This window comes from Cebus imitator, unplaced genomic scaffold (assembly GCF_001604975.1).
Source record: "Cebus imitator isolate Cc_AM_T3 unplaced genomic scaffold, Cebus_imitator-1.0 Scaffold323, whole genome shotgun sequence".
Lineage (NCBI taxonomy): Eukaryota > Metazoa > Chordata > Mammalia > Primates > Cebidae > Cebus > Cebus imitator.
In genome coordinates, this window is record NW_016107638.1 from 988,248 (window position 1) to 1,012,169 (window position 23,922).

General features: G+C 45.6%; 1 protein-coding gene across 14 annotated transcripts in view; it reads left to right on the plus strand.

The window, feature by feature from the left end:
* RIMBP2 (RIMS binding protein 2) overlaps window positions 1–23,922 on the plus strand; it is a 333,192-nt gene that overhangs the window by 305,021 nt on the left and 4,249 nt on the right. For all 14 annotated transcript variants that reach the window (XM_037729912.1, XM_037729915.1, XM_017504520.2 and 11 more), the window contains 5 exons: window positions 1,473–1,581; window positions 9,679–9,860; window positions 11,290–11,458; window positions 15,889–15,992; window positions 17,478–17,549. In XM_037729912.1, the coding sequence (XP_037585840.1) occupies window positions 1,473–1,581; window positions 9,679–9,860; window positions 11,290–11,458; window positions 15,889–15,992; window positions 17,478–17,549 (636 nt within the window). The remainder of the gene's footprint in view (window positions 1–1,472; window positions 1,582–9,678; window positions 9,861–11,289; window positions 11,459–15,888; window positions 15,993–17,477; window positions 17,550–23,922) is intronic.

Here is a 23,922-nt window from a genome sequence, read left to right on the forward strand (position 1 = left end):
GTGATGATTTCCACCCCCCAGAATCAGTAATGAGTATGGCTGCTTGAATTAAAGGACAACTGAATCTAAATTTTAATTAAGGGTTAGCTGAACTGTGATTATCTGAAAGTTTGGCAACACGTACGTGTTCACGGTGATCCTCAGGGATTGACTGATGACTAGCATTGTCCAGGGTTTTTTTCCTCGTTGTTTTGGAGTGTTTTCATTGCTTTTGGCCTTCATCCATAACCAAGAAAAGAGAACAATGAAGAAATCTATTTTTTTTTCACATCATTTCTGAGGCTTTTGGTTTTTTTGCCTATTTCTTTTCTGTGCCCACAGTTTCCATGATCAGCCTTCTCCCCATCCCCCTGCCCTGCCGTCCGGGCGTGCTGTTGGTTTTGAGCGCAGGGATACATCGAAGGCTTCATTCATCTCTATATTGTGTCCTCTTTTCAGAACATTTGCTCCCGTCATGCTGACCTTTTCATTGAAAACACAGGTGAGCCATCCGCATGGCGCCAGGCCTCGGGTCTGAGCCCATGTGCTCACGATGGGCCCACCCAGCAGAGGCACACCATCCACACTCCATGGCTCACCCGCCCACCCACCGCAGCCCGCAGCCGCCCCTCCCCGCAGCCGCCCCTCCCTGCAGCAGGCTCTGCTGCAGGCACCCTCCTCCCCAGCGCCCTTCCCATCATTCACGCCTGTGTCCCTGAGGCAGGCCCCGCTGCAGGCACCCTCCTCCCCAGCGCCCTTCCCATCATTCACGCCTGTGTCCCTGAGGCAGGCCCCGCTGCAGGCACCCTCCTCCCCAGCGACTCTCCCACCGTTCACGCCTGTGTTCCTGAGAACTTCCTCACCCCGCTGACTCACTGGCGAGCTGGACGTTTTGCTGCGATTCCCTTTAGTCAGTCCTACCCTTCATCTAAAGGTGGATTTAGCCAGAAAGGAGACCCGTCTGAGTCCTAGAGTTACCAGCATCTTCAGATTTGGAGTAGAATGTTGAGTTTTGCATCTGATAAAATGTAGAAACTTCCGTCTTGGAGTTTTTTGAAACCTCACACACAACTTTTATCCAAGCAGGACAGGTGCAACTGCAGCATTTTGCCCACTTTTGTGAAAGCCGTGGAGGCACGTGGAGACCAGGGATGGCTCAAGCGCTGCGAGGCGCCGGGGTGGGGCGAGCTGTATTCAAGTCACTGTCTTTTGGTCCAAAATGTGTCTTCAGCACTACCAGCAGCAACCAAGAGACCCCCCAGGGAGGGATTTTTGCCCTCGCCCACCATGCGCCCAGCAGCGGCTCCAAGTAGACCACGGGCACTGGTGCATGGCTTTGTTCTCTCCCAGGCCAGTCAGCTAACCTTTCAGTTAAAAGCTAAGTTTAGTTGCCTTTAGAGATTCTGCTTCTCAATCCACTTGATTTGGCTAACTGAATTCTTCAGTTCACAACGCTGGCGAGACTTGTGACTTTGTTGTTCTTTTGTCTTTAGATTTTAGGGAACCCAGCCTCTGCAGGACGGGTGGATCACATGGGCCGGAGGTTTCCCCGTGGCAGCGCTGGTCCCCAGAGGTCGAGGCCCGTCACGGTCCCATCCATCGGTTAGTGGCCCCATCATTGCTGTTCTGTCTTTCAGCCTCTGAGCATGTGGCTGCTTACTCCATCTCAGCTTGAACAAAATTTTAGGAGTAGCATTTTCAGCTAAGCACAGAACACTCTGTTATTCATGACAAAAAGAAGGAAGGAATGGCACAAGATAAATGAAACTGATTTGTAAGTATTCTCGAAATATCCAGTCGGCCTGCTACATCCACCTTCTCCCCGCCGACTTTTCCCTGGAGAGCTTCACAGGGTAAGCACTGAAGGGACTGCTTTGTGTCGCCTCCCTCGGCCTGGCATGGGGGGCTCCCTGGGACACTCAGGGCCAGAGCCTGAGGCAGGTGCATAGGCCAGATGTCGGCGTGCCTCATGGGTCTGTGAGCCTTGCCTGAGGGAGAGTGGTCTGTCTGCAGAAGACACGCTTGCCACGGAGCTAAGTCCTAGGGAGCACCGTGCAGCTGAGTGTGCCCTGAAATGTGTGCCCCCCGCACCCACCCGGTCACCTCCCCTGCTCATGAGTCGTCCTCTGGCAGGCCGTTTCCCTTCTCTTTCTGACTTTTTGGAATTCAGTCTGCAGAGGGGGATAAGAGGGGGGTACTTCTGTTATTAGAACCAATCATGGCAAGGAGAATTCCAAAAGGTATTATGTACAAAAATGGAGCTGGTCATCAGCACAGAGGGACCAGGGCTCCAGGAATACATGCATGCGCGCGCACACACACGCACACACGTATACACACATGTACACATGCACACACATGTGCACGCACGCATGGAGAACTCTTAATACAACAGACATAGACGAGGAGAAAGTATCTCGGTTTGGCATGACAGGGCCGAGGGAGGAGAACTTCTGGGCCCCCTAGACTTGTCTAGGCCCCCGAAAAGCCACCTTGAATCACACTGAAATAGCTGAAGTTTAAGAGGCAATTGGTCTTCCTCTCATCAACTCAAAATGAAGAAAGACTTCATAGAGCAAAAGAGAGCCTTTAAAAGCGTTTCCTGCCAGACTTTTTCTTCCTTGTACAATTTAAACAATAAGAAAAAAAATTTCCTTTTCCATCTTAACAGTTTTTAGATTGCTTTTATCTTTAGCCAGTAAACATTTCATGCAGTGTTAAAGATCCTTAGGCAACAGCATTTGCAGTTAACGGAATAATAAAAGAGGCAACCAGGCTCGGAAAACACTGACGGCACTTAACACAGATCAACTAGCAGGGTTAGTGGAATCCAGATTCCTTTCGGGTATTCTAAACCTAGTGAGTATCTCTCAGATGTTCATTGGATTTGAGTGTGATTCCCTCTGTAGCAACTACAGAGCTTAATAAATAGGTTCTTCTGTTTTCATGTTAAATGCCCTGTCCTAGATGTTCTGTCTTGAGAAACGAGGTGGGGAAAAGGCCAATCCTCCTGTTCAAGGCTCTCATTCTCTCTGTGGTTGGGGCGAGCTTTTGAGTCTTTATTTGATTGTAACTTTAACAAGTGAAGACTGTAAGCATTGCTCACTAAATGACCTGGTGATGATCTAGCTGGTGAAAAGTTAATGCCGTGGGCATCAAGAAAGGCTTTTGTTTGGAAGAGGCATGGTGGGTCTTCTGTTCCAATCTCCTAGGACTGAGCACTGAAAGTGTGCTGGGCAGATCGGTATGTGAGCCAGGAAGTCAAAGAGAACCATTCCTGGGCCCGCAGCCTTGCTGGGGTGACCCTCGTTGTCAGAGTTGTAGGCGACAATTTGGTTGGATTCTTCTGAGGCTGAAGAATTCCAGAGGCTGCATGTGTGTCTTAATTTCAGTAGGACACTTGTTAAATTTGGTGAAAGAGCAATTCTATGTCCACACCTTTACCAGGAAAAAGCCTCTGAACATCACTTGGAAAAGTGTGAACTGACAAATCTGATAGGTTTGCTTTAATTGTGCAGACTTCTGGAGCAAGCCAGGAAACCACATAAAAACAGCGAAAACCAGACACTTTACACACAAATACACACCTCAGCACCTACTGTGGTTTCAAAACGAAACAAGAGCAGAGCGTGCTTATCATCCACCTGAGGAGGTGGAGAAGCTAGCAAGGCCTTGGGAGATGAACCATCGGTGACGTCTGAACAGGACGTGCCTCTCATTTATTCATTCTATTTTTGTTGTGAAAATATTAGAAAATAACATCTTAGGAATTTGCTATATTTCAAAAGCATTGCTTTTCTTTTTCAGAGGAAATTAAGTCTGTGAACTATGTACTTCCTAAGCATATTTTTAATAAGCAGTGGATCTATCATTAAAAATACTATAACTTTCAATAGTCTCTGGATTTCCAAAATTTAAAAAAATGCCCTTCATGATTATAAAGAAACAAAATTATGTAGCTTAATACTAATAAATTCCAAACCATATAATTAGCGTAAAGAGGTGATTTAAAAAATTATGTAGCTTCATAGCTAATAAAGTCTCAGCCATATAATTAGCATAAAGAGGCCTCAACGTTGATAGATGTCTTCAAATGTAAACTTGATTAGGTTTGCTTTTTATCCCTTGCAATGTTGGTCTTTGCATTTATCTAACTGTTTACCAGTAAGACAGAAGGCCTGTAGGTTTACCCTTCTAAAACCCCCCTAGAAAAAAGAGGATTCTATTTTTATGAATCAACTCTGAAAATCTCCTCTGTATTCTCCCATTTTTTGTTATTTTGGCTACTGAGCCTATGAAGTGAGGAAAGATGTATAGCACATTTTCTTTGTGTCCAGGGAGGAAGAGTTTAAAAGTTAATAACTTTTTTGACAAAGCTTTGCTCCTTAAAAAGGAGAGCCCTTTTCTTCAGGTTTCCCTGCAAGAAAAAAAAGTCAAAAGCTGTCAGCTTTGTTTAATAGCTGATTCCCTTTATCTCCATGGAAATGACAATGGACAGTAGCAGTGAGGATGGTCAATCTGGGCCTGGGAGTGAGGGAAAAGTCCCTCCTGAGGAAGACTGTGTTTATTCTCATGGCACTGATGGACTTGGGAGCCCACACAGGTGGCCAGGCACGAGCCCTGCGCACCTTCCCACACGATATGCACACCCTTCCTCCTCCTCCTCAGCAGGCCGGGAGGCAGTGCCCACTCCCCCCAGGTCAGACTGACAGCTGCAGGTAAGTGCATCTTTCAGTCTTGACTGCCACCACCAAGGATGAGGGACCCCCACCTGCCTGGTCCAGTCTGTAGTGAAGCCAAGATTCCGTTGACACATTCCAGGGAGGCTCCTGCTCTCGCCCTGTGGCGGTCTGGTGCTCACAGCACATCTGGTGCATCCTCTCTGGAAGAGGATACGGTGGAGTCACAGCATACTAGTGATGTTACTGACATACATTCAGTTCCAAGTGCTCCGCCCACCTCTACTGCACCCCATCTTCCCCACAAAACAACGTGACATTGGGGGCAGTTCTCTGGAAGGGGCCTTCCTTTGGAGGCTGGCCTCTGCCCCACTCCTGTCTTCCTTCAGTTGCATGGTCCATGTGGCTTTGGACTTGAAGACAAAGATGAGTGTCACAGGTCATGGACCTGGAGCATGAGCTACCTACTGAGAGAATGCACTCTTACGTAGGCTGGAAGAGGGATGTGGAAGGTTTTCAAGGGGGATGTTTGCCACCCCCAACTCTCTCCAGCACCTGGCCTTAGCCCCCGACCCCACTGCACATTCTGATGCCACAAACTTGCCACATCAGCTCAGCTGAAAAGTGCTGAGAACCTGCTTGGAAAATGCTGGAGCCACAAGTTCTCCTCCACTGGCATTTTCCCACACTTGGAACCGCGTTCACTAGATCACATTTACAATAAGTTCCTCCAGCAGAATGGAAAGCAGGCATCCTTCTCACGTCGCCACAGCTGTTCTCCACCCTCACCCCGACTGTGGGAGAAGGTGTTGCCCAGCTGCGCATGCTGTAGGAGTCACGGGGTGCTTCACATTCTGTTTAACTCAGATAACACTTGAAAAAAGTCAGGTTTTTAAATTGACTATCCACAAAATCAAAACAGTATGGAGAAGTTAACGAAGCCTGCTGTGGGAAAGTTTTGTTCCCTGGCAGAAATGACTGACGTTTTAGATTAGGCATTCAAAAAAGACTCTGAATCTCAATCGTGTAAACAATTCACTGCACTTTAAAATTCAACCTTTCCTGCAGCCAAAGTGCTTTTTATTTTTAGACTAAATGTTTCATTTTTTCTGGTGAAAGAGGCCGAAGCATTTGGTTCTTTCCCCGCCAGCTCCCGGGTCCTGTCATCCTGCCACCTGTGCTCCTTTGCTGTGACAGAAGACACTGGGCCGCTTCTCCCAATACTCCCTCTGTTGGCGCGTTTCTCACTTGCTTCCCTGGTTTTTGAGATGGAGTTTTGCTCTTGTTGCCCAGGGTGGAGTGCAATGGCATGATCTCAGCTCACCGCAATCTCTGCCTCCTGGGTTCAAGCAATTCTCCCTGCCTCAGCCTCCCAAGTAGCTGGGACTATGGGCATACAGCACCACACCCGGCTAATTTTGTATTTTTAGTAGAGACGGGGTGTCTTCATGTTGGTCAGGTGAGTCTTGAACTCCTGACCTCAGGTGATCCGCCCCCCAGCCTCCCAAAGTGCTGGGATTACAGGCGTGAGCCACCACGCCTGGCCACTTCCCTGGTGTTCTGAGACCATCTCCTGTGATCAGAAAAATATTTTCTGTTTAGTTTCTATTCTCCCTCTCCCCACCTCCCTTGTCTCTCTCCATACATATTCACATATATGCACATACATATCTAATGATGTTTAATGACATGTATATGTATATATATGCATACGTATTAGTATTTCCAAAATAATTGTTTTGATTCTTTAAACTTTCAACTTTTATTTTGGATTCATTGGGGTACGTGTGCAGGTGTGCGAAGTGAGTATAGCGCAGAATGCTGGGGTGTGGGGTGCAAGTGATGCCATCGTCCAGGAAGTAAGCATAGCCCTGTGGGTAGTTTTTCAGCCCTTGTCCCTGCCCCCTCCACCATCCCATAGTCCTTGCTTTCTCTTGTTCCCATCTTTGTGTCTGTGTGGACTCAATGTTTAGCTCCCACTGGTACGTAAGAACAGGAGGTACCTGGTGTTCCGTTCTGGTGTTAATTTGCTTTGGATGGTGGCTGCAGTGGCTGCAAAGGACATGATCGTGTTCATTTGCATGGCTGCGTCGTATTCCATGCAGTATGCACATCATATCTCCTTTATTCAATCCACTGTTGATGGGCATCTAGGTTGATTCTGTGTCTCTGCTATTGTGAACAGTGCTGTGATCACCATATTGAGTGCATGTGTCTTTTTGATGAAACAACTTCTTTTCCTTTGGGTATACATCCAGTAATGGCACTGCTGGGTCAAATGGTAGTTCTGTTTTAAATTCTCTGAGAAATCTCCAAATTGCTTTCCACCGTGGTTGAATTAATTTCCATTCTCTCCAATAGTATATACATTTTTAAGTGTTCCTTTTCTTTGCAGCCTCACCAGCGTCTAATTTTTTGACTTTTAAATTGCCATTCTGACTGGTACGAGTGGTATCTCGTCGTGATTTTGTTTGTGTTTCTCTGATGATTAGTGATGTAGAGCATTTTTTCATACATTTATTATCTGCTTGTATGTCTTCTTTTGAGATGTTTATTCATGTCCTTTGCTCTTTTTAATGGAGTCATTTTTTGCTTGTGGATTTAAGTTCCTTGCAGATTCTGGACACTAGACCTTTGTCGGATGCACAGTTTGCAAGTATTTCCTCCCATTCTGTAGCGTGCTGTTTGCTCTGTTGATGGTTTCCTTTGCTGTGCAGGAGTTCTTTAATTAGGTAATGCATGTTAATTTTTGTTTGTGTTGCAATTGGTTTTGTGGTCTTAGCCATCAATTCTTTGCCAAGGCCTATATCCAGAATGGTATTTCCTACGTTTTCTTGTGGTATTTGTATAGTTTGAGGTCTTAGTTTAAATCTTTGATTCATCTCGAGTTAATGTTTGTATAGGGTAAAAGGTAGGAGTCCAGTTTCAATCTTCTGCATGTGACTAGCTAGTTATCCCACAGCATTTATTGAATGGGGGGTCCTCTCCCCATTGCTTGTTTTTCTCAGCTTTGTCAAAGATCACATGGTTGCAGGAATGAGGTTTTATTCTTGGGTGCTCTATTCTGTCCCATGAGTCTGTGTGTCTGTGTCTGTATCAGTACCATGCCATTATAGTGACTGTAGCCTTACAGTATAGTTTGAAGTCAGGCAATGTGATACCTCCAGCTTTGCTCTTTTTGCTTAAGATTGCTTTGGCTATTTGGGATTTTTGGTTCCATATGAATTTTAGAGTAGTTTTTCCTAATTCTGCGTAAAATGACAATGGAAGTTTGCTAGAAGTAGCATTGCATCTGTAGATTGCATTGGGTGATATGGCCACTTTAGTGATATTTATTATTCTAACCCATGAGCATGTAATATTTTAGCATTCATGTCATCTGTGATTTCTCTCAGCAGTGTTCTGAATTTCTCCTTGCAGAGATCTTTCACCTCCTTGGTTAGATGCATTCTGTGTGTCTTGGTTAGATATATTCTGTGTATTTTGTATGTGTGTGTATGTGTCTATTGCCAATGGGACTACATTCTTGATTTGGCTCTTAGCTTAAACAATTTATTGGTGTATAGAAATGATACTAATTTTTATACATTGATTTTGTATCCTGAAATCTTATTGAAAATGTCTATTGGTTTAGAAGCCTTTTAGTCGAGTCTTCAGGGTTTTCTATATTTAGAATCATATCATCAGTGAAGAGAGATAATTTGACTTCCTCTTTTCCTATTTAGATGTCTTTTCCTTCTTCCTCTGGCCCGATTGTTCTGGCTGATGCTCCTCTGTTGAGCAGGAATGGTGAGAGCGGGCATCCTTGCCTTGCTCCAGTTCTTAAGGTGAATGCTTCCAGCTTTTGCCTATTCAATATGATATTGGCTGTGGGTTTTTCATAGATGCGTCTTGCTATTTTGAGGTACATCTTTCAATGCCTAGATTGTTGAGGGATTTTTTTCAATCATGAAGGGATGTTGGATTTTATTGAAAGCTTTTTCTGTGCTATTGAGATAATCATATGGTTTTTGTTTTAGTTCTGTTTATGTGGTGAATCATATTTATTGATTTGCATATGTTGAACCAATCTTGCATTTCGGGGATAAAGCCTACTTGATCATGGTGAATTGTCTTTTTGATGTGCTGCTGAATTCAGTTTGCTAGTATTTTGTTAAGGATTTTTGCATCTGTGTTCAGGAATATTGGCCTGTAGTTTTCTCTTTTTGTTGTGTCTGCCAGATTTTGGTATCAGAGTGATGTTAGCTTCATAGAATGAGTTAGGGAGGATTCCTTCCTCTTCAGTTTTTTTGGGACAGTTGAAGTAGAATTGGTACCAACTCTTCTTAATATGTTTCGTAGAATTCAGCAGTGAAATCATTTAGTCAGTGTCAGTATATTCAGAGTTTCAATTTCTTCCTTATTGAATCCTGGGAGGTTGTATGTGCTTGTAAATGTATTCATTTCCTCTAGTCCAAAAGAACCATTTTTAGAAGCTGGGGGGGGGTATATGGAGTTGAAACCCAAATCAGTTTGTAAATATTTCCTCCCATTCTGTAGGGAAATTATTAATTCCCTGTAATAAAGATGCATTTGTTGCAAGTTACATATTTACCTAAGTGAATAGTTGGTCACTCTAAGGACTTTGACTAACATGTAAACGTATTTTACACGTGGGCTGTGCTTAGCTTTCCATTTTACAGGGTGTGTGGGTCCTGCACATGGCAGGCGCCAGCTCCTGCCCCAGCCTGTGCCCGCCCGGGAGGCCCCGAGGCCCAGCCCTGCCTCAGAGCCTTCACGCGGCGAGGTACACAGTGTGGCTGCACAGTGTGCACATGACCGTCATGTGCTTCTCTAATTCCTCTGACCTCGACATCCTGATCTCTCTCTGCCTACATGTTAAGACACAAAAAAGACAAAAGTCAAGGAGCCGCTCCCGTGCTCACTGCTTTCCAAAGCGGCCTCTCCTGTGCGCGCCCCTCAGTTAGGCGGGACGGGAGGGCTCACTGCCGCTCTGTTCTTCACCCCTACTTGCTCTCAGACGAGTACGGGCGAGACCGCCTTTCTCCAGACTTCTACGAAGAGTCAGAAACCGACCCCGGTGCGGAGGAGCTCCCGGCCCGGATCTTTGTGGCTCTATTTGACTACGACCCACTCACCATGTCCCCAAACCCCGATGCCGCGGAGGAGGAGCTTCCCTTTAAGGAAGGCCAGATCATCAAGGTGCGCACGGGGCGGCCGCCTGGGGGCAGCCGCATTGGTGCCTGAGGGGTCTGGGTGATAGGGCGGAGGCTGGCAACAGGGTATCGACTTAGAGACGTGCCAGCCACCTGCGCTAGCAGGCCATGGGCAGGGCACGTGGAGTCGGGCACGTGGGGCAGGGCACGTGGGGCAGGGCGCTGGAGGCCGTAGGACCCACAGGAGGAGATGGCACGGTGCTGTGACGGCCAGGGCCCTGCCCTCTGCCGGGTCCCTTCTCCAGCGCCTGCCCCATCTGTGAGGAGGGGTGATACCTTCACCTGGTTTGCCTTGTAGGGTTGTGCGTGGGCGCGCGCACACACACACACACCCTCAAATATGTCGTGTGAACTCTAGAGTCTATTAGGGACTACACTGTTAAGAAAAATACTACAGGCTCCAAAGTTTAAAACACTTGTCAGTCAGCAGGCAGGCACAGAAGAAGGAAGAAACGGAGGGAGAGAGACAGGGAGGGAGGCAGGGAGGGAGGAAGGCACATCAGCAGCTAGAGACTGGAGTCCCACACCTCTTTAACATGCCTGACAGAGGCTGCTTCCCTGCTTCCCACCCCTTTGATATCCAGCATCTTTTCGTTGTTGTTGAGACAGAGTCTCTGTCGCGCAGGCTGGAGTACAGTGGTGCCTTTTTGGCTCACTGCAACCTCTGCTGCCCGAGTTCAAGTGATTCTCCTACCTCAGCCTCCCGAGTAGCTGGGACCACAGACGTGTGCCACCACACCTGGCTAATTTTTTTGTATTTTTAGTGGAGACAGGGATTCACCATGACGGCCAGGCTGGTCCTGAACTCCTGACCTCAAGTGATCTGCCCACCTTGGCCTCTGGGATTACAAGCGGTGAGATCCAGCCTTCTGAGAGGAGGGGAGCCTTGCGAGTTTCAAGTAGGGAATATGAAGAAAGTGTGCTGTTCAGTAGGAGAGGGGAAAGAGGGCCTTGAACCCTGAGTTTACAGCTTCAGCAAGGGTCCTGACAGGTGGCATCTGAGAATGGTTGGAATGCCTGCTGTGTGGCACTATCTTGTTATGTAGGAACCCATTTCAGACAGACAGAAACCCGCTTCGTGCAGCCCACGTGGTCCTTCTCGGGAGAGTGGGGTGTCATCACGCACCCCTTTAATGTGCGTGGCCTTAGTTACACACATTCATCCATGCAAACACCCTGATGAGAAAGAAGCATGGCAGGCTGTCCAAACGCTAGATGGAAAAATTGGCTCTTGAGTCTCAGAGCGAGGGTTACATGTATACATCTACAGCATACATGTGGGTCACCTATGCAGGTGATTTGTGGTATTTTAAAAGTATGTTTAAAATATGTTACTCTACTCACCGTGAGTGAGACTAGTATATTTCTGAACCAATCAATGACAATGCTGGACTAATTTTCTCCCGTGGTTCTAGGTTTATGGCGATAAAGATGCCGATGGATTCTACCGTGGGGAAACATGTGCCCGGCTTGGCCTTATTCCTTGTAACATGGTCTCTGAAATACAAGCAGATGATGAGGAGATGATGGATCAGCTTTTCAGACAGGGTTTCCTCCCTCTGAACACACCTGTGGAGAAAATAGGTAAGTGCAAACTTCTCTTCGACCTTGGCCTGTGAGTTTTATCGCACAAAACACCTGCCGCTCAGAGAGGCAGACAGTGATGAAGAGACCCCAGGTGGCACCATTTAAACATGCAAAGTCATGGAAGTGTTGACCAGTGATTTTTCTTGGGCAAAAACTCACTCTACAAACCAGGGCTGCCAGTAGTCTCCTGCGTGCTTTAGGGATACATGTACACCTAGGTGAGAAGACATAGATGATCTATTGGGTGATGAGGGACAGTCTGGCTTGTGAAAAACTGATCACAACTAGAAAACACACAATGAACTGCTTCCTGGTGATATGCTCTGAACGTCAGCCTGTCTACAGTACATTTCAGAGGGTGGGTGGGGGAGTGCTGTGCCTTTTATTCTTTAGGTGACCTTTGCTTATCCAAAAGGCACAAAAGCTCTTTCTCTTTAGTTTGGGAAGACATGAAACTCCTTCATTTATCTTAAACTGCAAGCACCAGTGAGAATGCAGCAAAAATGTTTTCAGTGACTTTTAAGCAACATTATGAGTAAAATTTTTTTTCCATGTGCAACGACCACGTAGTCATTTAAAAAGCCTCTGTTTTCTTCTAAAAAGCTGTGGAGAGACATCAGTTTTATGTCATTCATATTTAAAGTTTAATACTTCAGAACTTTAGATCAATTCTAAATCAGACTTCAAAGACAACAGACTCCAATAACACACGTCAACCTTTTCTGGCATCAGTAAACACATTGTGTCAAGATAGAATCCACATCTAATAGTCGAGGTTTAGTGTGAATCTCACCCACACTAAAGCTGTGAGACTGAAGATCACTGAGCCCTACACCCCTACCCACTTTTGTTACGCTCCCCTTTCCTGAAGTTGACTAAGGCTCTTTCAAAGGGAATACAGGCCCTGTATCACAGACCCAGAAACTATACAAGAATTTATGTAAGGAACAGTAGCTTGATTTATGTTATCAATTAGATTAAGTGTTTTTTATTCTATTTTTCCAAATGTGGATGGCCAAGGGAACCTCGCCTGACATGTCTACTTGCCCGTCCATCACCAGAAATGATCGTCCTTAGTGGTGAAAGGCTGAATGTGATCCCCCTAAAACCAGGTGCAGACAGGGATGCCGGCCCTCACCACTGCTTTTCGGGATCATCCTGGAGGTCATAACCAGGGAGACGTGGTGAGGGAAGGCACACGTGGTGCACAGAGTGGAAAGGAAGGAACACAACGTTTTCTGTTCACAGATGACATGGAAATCTACTTAGAAAAGCTCCAGAATCTCAAATAATGAAAAAGCTCCCAGAACTATGGTGTAGCAACATCAGTGGATGTGAGGTCGATAAACAAAAATCAGTTGTATTTCCATATGTGAGCAATGAAAATTTGGAAATTAAAATTTTTAATAGTGCCATTTACAGTAACACAACAAAACCTGAAATGCTTAGGATTAAATCTAACAAAATACATGCAGTATTTGTATGCCGAAAATCAGAAAACATGAAAGAAATCAAAGGATACCTAAATAAATGGACAGAAATATCACGTTCATGAACTTCATACTGTTAAGTCAGATATCCCCAAGTTAGCCTACAGACACAGGGCAAGACCATTCAAAATCCGTGCTGGGATTTATGTGAATCAATAAGCTAATTCTAAAATTTATATGGAGAGGCAAAGGAACTAGAAGAGCCAAAACAGTTTTTGAGAAGAACAAAGTTGGAAGATTCACATAACCTAATTGCAAGCTTACTGTAGAGGTATGCTAATCAAGACAGCATGGTATTGGAGAGAGGCCAGAAACATAGATCAATGGAACAGAATGAAGTACAGAAACAGACCAGCGCAGATGGATTCAACTGATTTTGGACAAAGGTTAAAAGGCAATTCAATATAGAAAGGATAGTCTTTTCAATAATTGGTGCTGGAATTACTGCATATCTATAGGCCAAAAATGAACCTGAATCCATACTCTCACCATATTAAAAATTTAAATAAAACAGAACATACTTTTAAGTATAAAAATTAAGACTATAATACTTCCAGAAGAAAACACAGGAGAAAACCTTATAACAATCAGGCAAAGATTTCTTTGACAGAACATTAATGCATGAAACATAAAAGGAAAAAGTCAATGTTAGGCTTCACCAAAATTAAATACTTCTGCACTTAAAAATACACCATTAATGGAAGAAAAAGACAGCCACAGGCTGGCAGAAAATACTCGCAAGTAACCCACTGGAAAAAGGACTTGCATTCAGAATACACAAAGACCCTTCAATACTCATCAATAAGTAAACAACCCAATAAAAATATGTATAAAATATTTAAGTGACCTTTCACCAAAGACAATATGTGGATGGCAAATAAGCATGTGAAAAGATGCTTAACATCATCATCAGTGAAACACAATTAAAACCACCCTGAGGCACCAATGCACACCCACTGGGAAGGGCTAAGGCTAATGACTGGCCCCCGCAGGCATTGGCACAAGTGTGCCAGGCGGGCCTCTGCACTGCTGGTGGGAGTGGACAGTGGCATTGCCGCTCTGCCAACAGTTTGCTGGTTTCTTATAAAGTTATATATACACCTGCAATACAGCCCAATAACTCCATTCCTATGCACTTACCCAAAAGAAATGGAAACTTATGTTCAGGCCAAAAAACCCTTTGTCTGAACGTTTGTTAATAGTGTTTTGACGAACAGTCATCAAAAACTGGAAACAATGCAGGTGCTTTCAGCTGGTGACTGAGTGATAGATCGAAGGTGCCCGCACCATGGGGCCTGCTCAGCAATGGAACAGGACCACTGCTGATACAGCCAGTGACATGGGCGGATCTCAGAGGCGTCATCCAAATGAAAGAAGCCTGTCTCAGAAGCTACATTCTGTATGAATCGCTTTCAGTGGCATTCTGGAAAGGGCCAAAGTCTGGGACAGGAAACAGATCAGCGGCTACCTGGGCTGGAGTGACCACAGACGACCATGACCAGCCTCTATCTTGATTGTCATGGGGTTTCTGGACCATCAGTGCTTATCACAACGTAAAGAACTTCAGGTTAGAGAGAGAGGGCCTTAGTGTATGTAAGTTCCACCTCAGTGAGAAGCACATGTATGTTGTTATGCCACCTTTCAAAATTCATACTTGTGACATTCCCTGTATCATGAGCAATGCTTAGAGGCCCTTTCACCTCGGAATAAGGTTATAATGCAAGGAGACGGATGTGCAGGTCCTACAGAGGACACAGGTGCACAGAGGCGTGCATGCATCCTTAAACTACAGCAGTGGCTCCTAACCAGAACCCAGCGGGAGGGTAACCTGGAACGTTGCAGGTCTACACAGCTGCCCCCTATACCTGCTGAAAACCACTGAAAAGCCACATCGCTGACTTTAGTTGCTGTTAAGATATTTGCCTTTGATAGTTTTTACCTGTACGTTTGGAATTCCCAAAATAAATGTAAGCAAAAGGTGGGTGTGTTTTAGAAGACACACACAAATGCCAACTTTCGCCAGGAGGAGCGTCCTCCACAGCCCCACACCTTCAGTCTGACAGGTGCTTCACGATTGGGCCAGATTCCCCGGCTCTCCTCTGTGGCCTCCTTAACACGTCCTGAGAGTTTTCACCTGTTATCTTAGGACGTGTCAAGGAGGCCACAGAGGAGAGCCGGGGAATCTGTTATCTGCGTGGAGCCTAGGGCAATTCCTCTGTAGTCCCTTCTTATGCTTCTGAGCGTGCTGGGATGACACCCAGGCCCCTATCCGTGGCAGAGACAGGGCCAGGCTGTGGGAATGCACCTCTAAGCGGTCTGTGCAGAGGTGGCCTCTCTCCATGGCAGCTGCTAACCCACACTGGAAGGATGCTGGGGAAGCAGCATGAGGGGTGGGCCACCGGGCCGGGCAGAGCAGGCATCCCTGTTGATATTCTCGCCTCTCCTGAGGACAGTGCCTTGGTTTTGCCTCCACCGGGGGGAGCACGATGTGACTGTGTGGCACCCCCAGTTACGCAGACAGGCACTTTTAAAACTGGGGGGGGGGTGGCTTTCCCAGAGCAGCGGGCACCCCGTGCCCTCTGCAGGGCTTCCTGGGCCACGGGCTCCCCGTGCTGGCCAAAGCCGTGTAGATTCGCTGTAGGGGAGCCCCATGCTTCATGTGAGTCTCACTGGCTTAGCGGACAGCCTGGGGAAAGGAAAACATTTATGTTGCCCTAAGGGGGAGAAACGCACCACAGCAAAAATATAAGAATGTGGAGTCCAGGACAGCTGACCCAGAGTAGGGTGTCTACTGATGTGAGTGCCCAGAGGCATGCAGCCTGTCAGCGGTGCCTGGTCTCAGCCACATTGGCCATGTGTGCCATGGAAGGAGGGGGAACAACACTGATTTTGAAATAACCTCATGATGGCTTTCCTTTCCCCTTGTGATTTGAACAGAGAGAAGCAGAAGAAGTGGCAGGCATCATTCAGTATCAACTCGGAGAACGGTGGCCCTGTATGACTATGACCCCAGAGAAAGCTCGCCCAACGTGGATGTTGAGGTACCAGTCAAACACTGCTTCGCTAAGGACACGAAGCCATACCTACCCCTTCCCTGGTGGTACACCACACTGGGGCCCCGTGTGCTCACCTTCCCATTCCTTCCCCCGAACCGTCTGAGGGAAGGGCTGCCAGCCGGAGGTGATGGCTGATACAGAGATAGCCACTCGGGATAGAGGTCATGGGGTTCCCAGGGACACAGCCAGCCCCTGACAAGCCCTGTCCCTGTGGCCCAGATTTTCCTGTGCCACGACAGAGCAATCTGTCACCCACATCTAATGGTGATGTCACATGAGGGCCATCTTTAGGAGAGAGATAAAAGCCCATCACATGTGGTCAGCAAATGAAAGCAAAGCACTAAGGCCCCACACATAGAAAAGCAGAGCAGAAAGCAGTGATGTGTGAGGTCGCATCGCCCAGCACAGCTTGGGGTGCCTGGCATCATGAGGGCTGAAACCACTGCCTTCACAGTGAGAGATGGGGTCTCCACTCTCTCGAGCCACCGGCGGAGAGGACAAGAGGTATGTGAGCCCATGTGACACGGTACTTCGCTCTCTCTGACAAGCCCCTGGCTCTCCAACTATATTCCCTCATTTTTACATTTAGAGAGAAAACATTTTTGGTGATTTCTGTTGTCCAGGGTTATGTTTCCATGTTCTGCTAGGTGACTGTGAACTAAAATGTGCTGGGACAGTTGGACTCCTGAGGGCATTGAGTGGTGTTTGAACTGCCTGCCTTGGGGCTGCAGCCCGGCCCAGAGTAGACACTGCATAAAGAGATGTTTAGGCTGGGTACGGTGGCTCACGCCTGTAATCCCAGCACTTTGGGAGGCGGGCAGATTGCTTGAGCTCAAGAGTTCAAGACCAGCCTGGGCAACATGGCAAAACCCCATCTCTATAAAAAAAATATATAAAAGTTAACCAAGCTTAGTGGCACATACCTGTAGTCCCAGCTGCTCGGGAGGCTGACGCAGGAGAATCGCTCGAACTGGAGAGGCGGAGGTTGCAGTGAGCTGAGATTGCGCCACAGCACTCCAGCTTGGGCCACACAGTGAGATTCCATCTCAATAAATAAATAAATAAATGCTTAATTAATAGTCAAGTGGGTTTTAAAATACTCAGTGAAAAGATATTTATGTAATGGTCCTTACACTCCAGAGAATATTTCCCTAATATTCCAGGTTTTTACCATTAACAATTTGACTAGCTTTAAAAATGTATTACCAGTAGAACATGGTAATAATCTTGAATTTCAGCCAAAATCAAACTGCTGCAGCGTTTGCCTTTTCGGTGGACATTATCTGGGTTAGTGTTCACTTTCCAGAAGACTGTGAACAGAGCTATGCATTAGCTTATACCTTCCTTTGACTGAAAGAGTAGATCAATAGCAGAAATTCTCAAATAGGGAGGAAAAGCATGGAGAACTTATTTTTAAAAAACTACTTTTGTATAGGAAAATGCAATTCATTTTATGTTTCATCTCCACAGGCTGAACTTACATTTTGCACAGGAGATATTATTACAGTTTTTGGTGAAATTGATGAAGACGGATTTTATTATGTAAGTTTTTGAAATATCAAGAAGTATCATTTGATTTTTATATTCTTTTTCGTTCATCTTGTGTGTTTTGTTTTGCTTGTCAGTTCCTTCTCTGAAAATTGGGCATGACAGTCACATGGCTGCTGGACAGCTTTGTGGAACTGACTTGTCTCTCTGCTGAGTTGTAGACAGTCTAGAAAGTCGGTCCTGTGAGCTTCACTGTTTCTTGCTTGCTAATTCTAGTATTTTCAATGGATATAAATTGTAAACAAAACAAATACATTCACATTCTTATTTTCTAAATTGCTGCCACCCAAACATTTACAAAACAATTTAATTTTTGAGATTATTTATTGCATAGGTCAGAAATAAATTTTGGGAAAAGAAATACAAATAAGCAAAAAAAATACATCAATAAAACCCCACAGATTTTAGGACTTCTCCCTTCCCTTTTATCTAGAGCCAACTGCTGTTAGCAGCATGGGCCTCCCCTTCCGGGCGGATTCAGGCCTGCACCTGAGAACCACCCCTTCCTTTTCCATTCCCCTGGAGCCTGTCTCTAATACTCCCTGGGGCAAAGAAGGGAGGGAGCGGGGCGGGGTGATCCCAGTGTTTCTGCAGCTGGGGCATCTTTGCAAGTAGCTGCCCCTCCCAACCAGAAGCTCTCGGGGCCAGTTAGGACCCAGTGCAGAGCCCGGTGGGGGGTCCCCATTTCCCCCACCACCTTGCTCAAAATCGGTGAGAAATGATGGCGTCCTGGACAGTAAGTTTCTCTCTGAGTCAAATAGGTGCTACAGCCACAGGCACATGTGGAATTCCCAGGCTCTCTCCTGTGTCTGGTTTCTGATTTTTACGAGTTCAGTCCTTGGTGAGGATAGTCATACTTTGTCACATATGTTTCAAACAGTTCTTTACAACTCAACCTCTGCTTTTTAACTTTGTGTGTGTTTGGTTCTTCATTTTTGTTTTATTAAGGAAGAATTTTAAGTTTTTATGTGGTCAAATATTTCTGCCTTGGGGTGGGGGTCATACCTAAAAGATCCTTCAAGGCAACAGAAATAATCACCGCATTTTGTTTCAGTTTTATCGTTTCATTTTCCACATGTAAATCTTGAGTATTTACCATTTTTTCCTAACTGTGAGAACTAATGTCTCAACACATTTATTAAATAATCTGCACTTTACCTACATAATTCTTTAAATAAAAAATTTGTTTTAAAATTAAAGTCCATAAATATTCTAAGTATTAAATTCCTATTTATACTTAGAATATTTATGGATTTTAACACTACTCCATGCTATCTTAATTACTGTATTTTTATAATGCATTTTGATATTTGGGAGGGATCGTTTTACAGAGTCCCACTCCCACAACAAACCTATAATGCTTTGTTTAGAGGTACATTTAGCTGTTGGAAGAAATGGACACAATAATTGTCTTTCAATTCTTACATAGCATGTGTCTCCTTTAAAAAGTTTTTCCTTTCATCTGTCAGAAAAGATTCATAGATTTATTCTTACACATCCTTTACATATCTTAAGTTTATTCTTCGGAATTATATAGGTGCATCGTGGCTCACACAGAGGGGCCAAAGCCAGCTGATCACCTGAGGTCAGGAGTTTGAGACCAGCCTGGCCAACATGGTGAAACCCCGTCTCCACTAAAAATACAAAACTAGCCATGCATGGTGGCAGGTGCCTGTAATCCCAGCTATTTGGGAGGCTGATGCAGGAGAATCACTTGAGCCTGGGAGGTGGAGATTGCAGTGAACCGAGATCACGCCATTGCACTCCAGCCTAGGTGACAGAGTGAAACTCCATCTCAAAAAAAAAAAAAAAAAAAAGGAATTATGTAGATCTTATTGTGATTGTGAATTTTTTCCCCCTACTATATATTCTGGTTATTTAGAAAACATGTTGGAAAGTGTATGTGTGCGTACTTGTCCCCCACAAATCATTTTTCAGAATGCATTTATTTCTGTTATCACTTGATTCTCTTGGGTTCCCCCAAATTGTGATTATTTTGCCTCTTCTTCACCAATATTTATAATTGTCATTGTTTTTGTCTTATTGCATCACTTAGAATAATTCTGAGTAACGGAGATGAGGAAATCTGTGACTTGTTATGTATTTTAGTAGGAATACCACTAATATTTTACACTATTATATGTAGGTTAGACTATCAGTAAAGATAGATGGTATTTTTCATTGGTAAATTACTGGCCATCAGATATTATTTTTAAGGCACTGGATTTGATTTGCTGATATTTTATTCAGAAGTTATATTTATATTCCAGAAATAATAATGATCTGTATTCTTTGGATACCTTTGTTGTGGGTTTTGGTATCAGGATTATACTAGAATTACCAAGTAAACTAAGAAGATTTCAATCTTTTTCTATGCTTTGGAGCAGATTAAATGACATGCGAATAACTATTATTTAAAAGTTAGAATCTGCCCAAAGATCTTTTAGGTTCAGTATCGTTTTAGACTGCAGTTGCACAAAAGTTTTCAATTGCTTAAATGGTTAACTTTTTATTAAGTCAGTTTTTAACAATACGTATCTTTAGAGGAACATGCCTTTCATTTGTATTTTCAGATGCAGAAACAATTAGCATAGTGCTTTCATGGAATTTAAAAAGATTTTTCTAACTTACCTGGATGCTTCTATTCCTGAGTTATGCTTTATCTTCTTCGTTTCTTGAATAGTCTTGTCTAAATTTTTTTTTTTTTTTTTTGAGACGGAGTTTCGCTCTTGTTACCCAGGCTGGAGTGCAATGGCGCGATCTCGGCTCACCGCAACCTCCGCCTCCTGGGTTCAGGCAATTCTCCTGCCTCAGCCTCCTGAGTAGCTGGGATTACAGGCACGCGCCACCATGCCCAGCTAATTTTTTGTAGTTTTAGTAGAGACGGGGTTTCACCATGTTGACCAGGATGGTCTCGATCTCTTGACCTCGTGATCCACCCGCCTCGGCCTCCCAAAGTGCTGGGATTACAGGCGTGAGCCACCGCGCCCGGCGAAATTTTTATATTATAGTGGGAATCAGATCTAAATTAATATGAAATGTATGCTTTTATTTACCTCTCCTCCAAGTAGTTTTAGTAAAATTATTTTGCTGGTCATGTTCACTGAGTGGACTGCCCAGTCCATTTCCTTATTTATTATTTGATAAACAACAGCGGACACCTAATTTGGTACCAAAAATCTTAAATTTCTTATAACTTTGTTTTCTGACATCTATAACCTTAAATATCTCAAGAGCGCAATCTCAAATACTCCATGGATCCTGATGCTGTAATGTCACCCTCCTTTCTCTGTTCCGCCATATCCCCTATCAATCAGTAGGACAAGCAGAAGCAGGGACCCTGAGGGACGCCTGCTGTTCCACCTGGCCCTTTCCTCCTATTTCATAACTTACACTGGCCCCCATTAAGTCACTGAAGACTTCCAATGCCCCATCATATTTTAAACCTCATGCTGTTCTTGCACAGCGCAGCACCTCGATATCTGAAACCTTAAATCATGTTCCTTCCTATGTCAAAAGCAAGGCATCACGTGGCGTACTAAGGTTATCTCGGAAGATAACCCAGGGAAGTATGCCAACACGAGTGGGCCTCTCACTGACCATGGCACGGAGAACACCGGGGGGGCATCGATTTTGGTGCTTCCTGCCTTTCAGCCTATTCCAGCTCTGTCTGGACGTTAGGTCTCCAGGTAGTTACTGTGTGGCCTCAAATAGAGACGTGGTGGGAAATGAGGCTTATGTGAGAAGCAGAGATCAGATTATGGAGGGACTCTAAGGAGGGAAATGTTGAGATGAAATTTTTTTTAAAGAAAGTTATTCTGTAAAGGGTTTTGATGGCACATGTTTGAAGCTGGGTGGGAGTGGGTCCAGGAGGCTGGGTAACATGCTGTATGGAACCATCCAGGGAGGGAACATGGCCTGAACTATATCAGTACCAGGGGAGGGCAGACAGAGGCAGACTCAAGATGATGTGATCCAGAGCTCACACAGTCAGAGGAACAGAGAATGTCGTCCAGCCGGAGCCTCAGATTCTGACCTAGGTGATGGGTTGCTTTGAGAACACAAGAATAAGAACATTGCTGAATGGAAAACCTGCTTTAGAAACTCTCGAGCTTGAGGGGTATGAACAGGACATCTGAGCCTCTCCAAATGGAATGAAACAGACCAAAGCAGTATTCATGCCCTGAGTGGCTCCAGTCAGCACTTGTGACGCAGCAGCACGTGGTGGCAGAGGCATCAGACGTGGGGAAGGGAGTGATGTGGCATCATGTGCACTCTGACGTGGGTTTTACTAGGACTACGTGTGTTCAGCCCAATAGAACAGGAGCAACACCCAGTGCAGGCTGTGCCACCCACTTCTACCCAGCTAGAGCAGGGCTGGCCTGGAGCCCTGGCTTTGCAGGACCTCTGCAGGTCTGTGTACACAGGCCTCTTGTGGTGTGAGCATGACATCAGTGGAGATTTGTGCATAAAGTTGCATGTGTTCACAGAACACAGTCCCTAAATATAAGCCAACGACTCCATCTGCTGCTCAATCAAAGGAGGAATCTTTTTTAAGGCTGGAGGAGAGATCTGGCTGTTGGACCTAATGAGGGGACTTGACTGGTTATAACTTTTGAGTGTCTTTGTGTTTACATGTTGTTTAAAACCCTTGTTAGGAAGAAATCGCCAGGGGCACCCGCACAGTGAAAGGATAGGTGGCCTAGAAACAGGCTCTAACATCAACAGAGAAACATAAGCTCATAATGGAGCTGGAGTGGGAAGGCCCAGGGCAGTTGCAGGTAAGAGGAGAGCTTGGATCTTCAAGGTCCTAGCAGAAAAGTGGGGCAGGGCAGGGCAGTGAGTGTGTGCCTGGCAGGGCTGCTGGACAGGAGGATGCATGAAGTATGTGGGGTAGCCTCTTTCAATTAATTTTTGTGATAAAAATCTACATAAAATTTACCTAAAATTGGCCAGGTGCAGTGGCTCAGCTTGTAATCCCGGCACTTTGGAGGGCCGAGGCGGGCAGATCACCTGAGGTCAAGAAGTTTGAGACCAGCTTGGCCAACAGGGTGAAACCCCGTCTCTACTTAAAAAAGTACAAAAATTAGCCAGGCATGGTGATGCATGCCTGTAATCCCAGCTACTTGGGAGGCTGAGGTGGGAGAATTGCTTGAACCTGGGAGGAGGAGTTTGCTCTGAGCAGAGATCATGCCACTGCACTCCAGCCTGGGTGACAGAGCAATACTCTGTCTCAATTTTTTAAAAAAGATCTAAAATCATTTTTAAGTATATACTTCAGTAGTGTTAAGCACGTTTACATTGTTGCGCAACCAATCACCACCATCCGTCTCTAGAAGTGTTTCCATATTGAGTTCAGTAGCAGTGGCACCAGCTTATATTCCCCCCAGCAGTGCACGTATTCCAGTTTCTTCATAGCTTTACCGTTTATATTCCATTTTTTTTGACAGTAGCTATTTTAATGGTGTGAGGTGGTACCACATGGTACCACCTTTTCAATTGCATTTCCCTAGTGATTTGTGGGCACTGGCCATCTGAATCTCATTTTTGGAGAAACGTCTTTACTTGGGTTTTTTGAAGTTTTTACATATTCTGGATATTAACCCCTTATCAGATATATGATTTGCAGACGTTTTCTCCCATTCCATAGGTGCTCATCACTCTGCTGTGTCCTTGGCTGCACAGGTGTTTTGATATAGTAGACTCCTTTTGTCATTTCCTAGATCTTATAAACAGAGAAACAGGATGCCATGTTGCACAGAGCCAGCCAATTTTGAACTTGGTTTAGGCACTTGAGAGGCAGAAGAGAGTTTGGGGAAGTGATGTGGTGACTTATGAGCCACTCGGTGCAGATGACCAGCAAGGAGTTGGACTTACGGATCTCGACTTTAGATAAGGCATAGAATGAGTAGAGAGATCTGGAAGGATACATACCAACCTGAAGCAGTAATGTCTGAGGAGCTATCAATAGACAGGGCAGTGGTCATTGGTCTGGGCTGGTACGCCAGGCGGTGGTCATCACTGGTCTGGACTGGCGCGCCAGGTGGTGGTCATCACTGGCCTGGGCTGGTGCGCTGGGCGGTGGTCATTGGTCTGGGCTGGGGCTGGCGCACTGGGCGGTGGTCACTGGTCTGGGCTGGCGCGCCGGGTGGTAGTCATCACTGGCCTGGGCTGGCGCGCCGGGTGGTGGTCATCACTGGCCTGGGCTGGCGTGCTGGGCGGTGGTCACTGGCCTGGGCTGGCATGCCGGGCAGTGGCCATTGGTCTGGGCTGGGGCTGGCGCGCTGGGTGGTGGTCATCACTGGCCTGGGCTGGCGCGCTGGGCGGTGGTGCGGTGGTCATCGCTGGCCTGGGCTGGCGCGCTGGG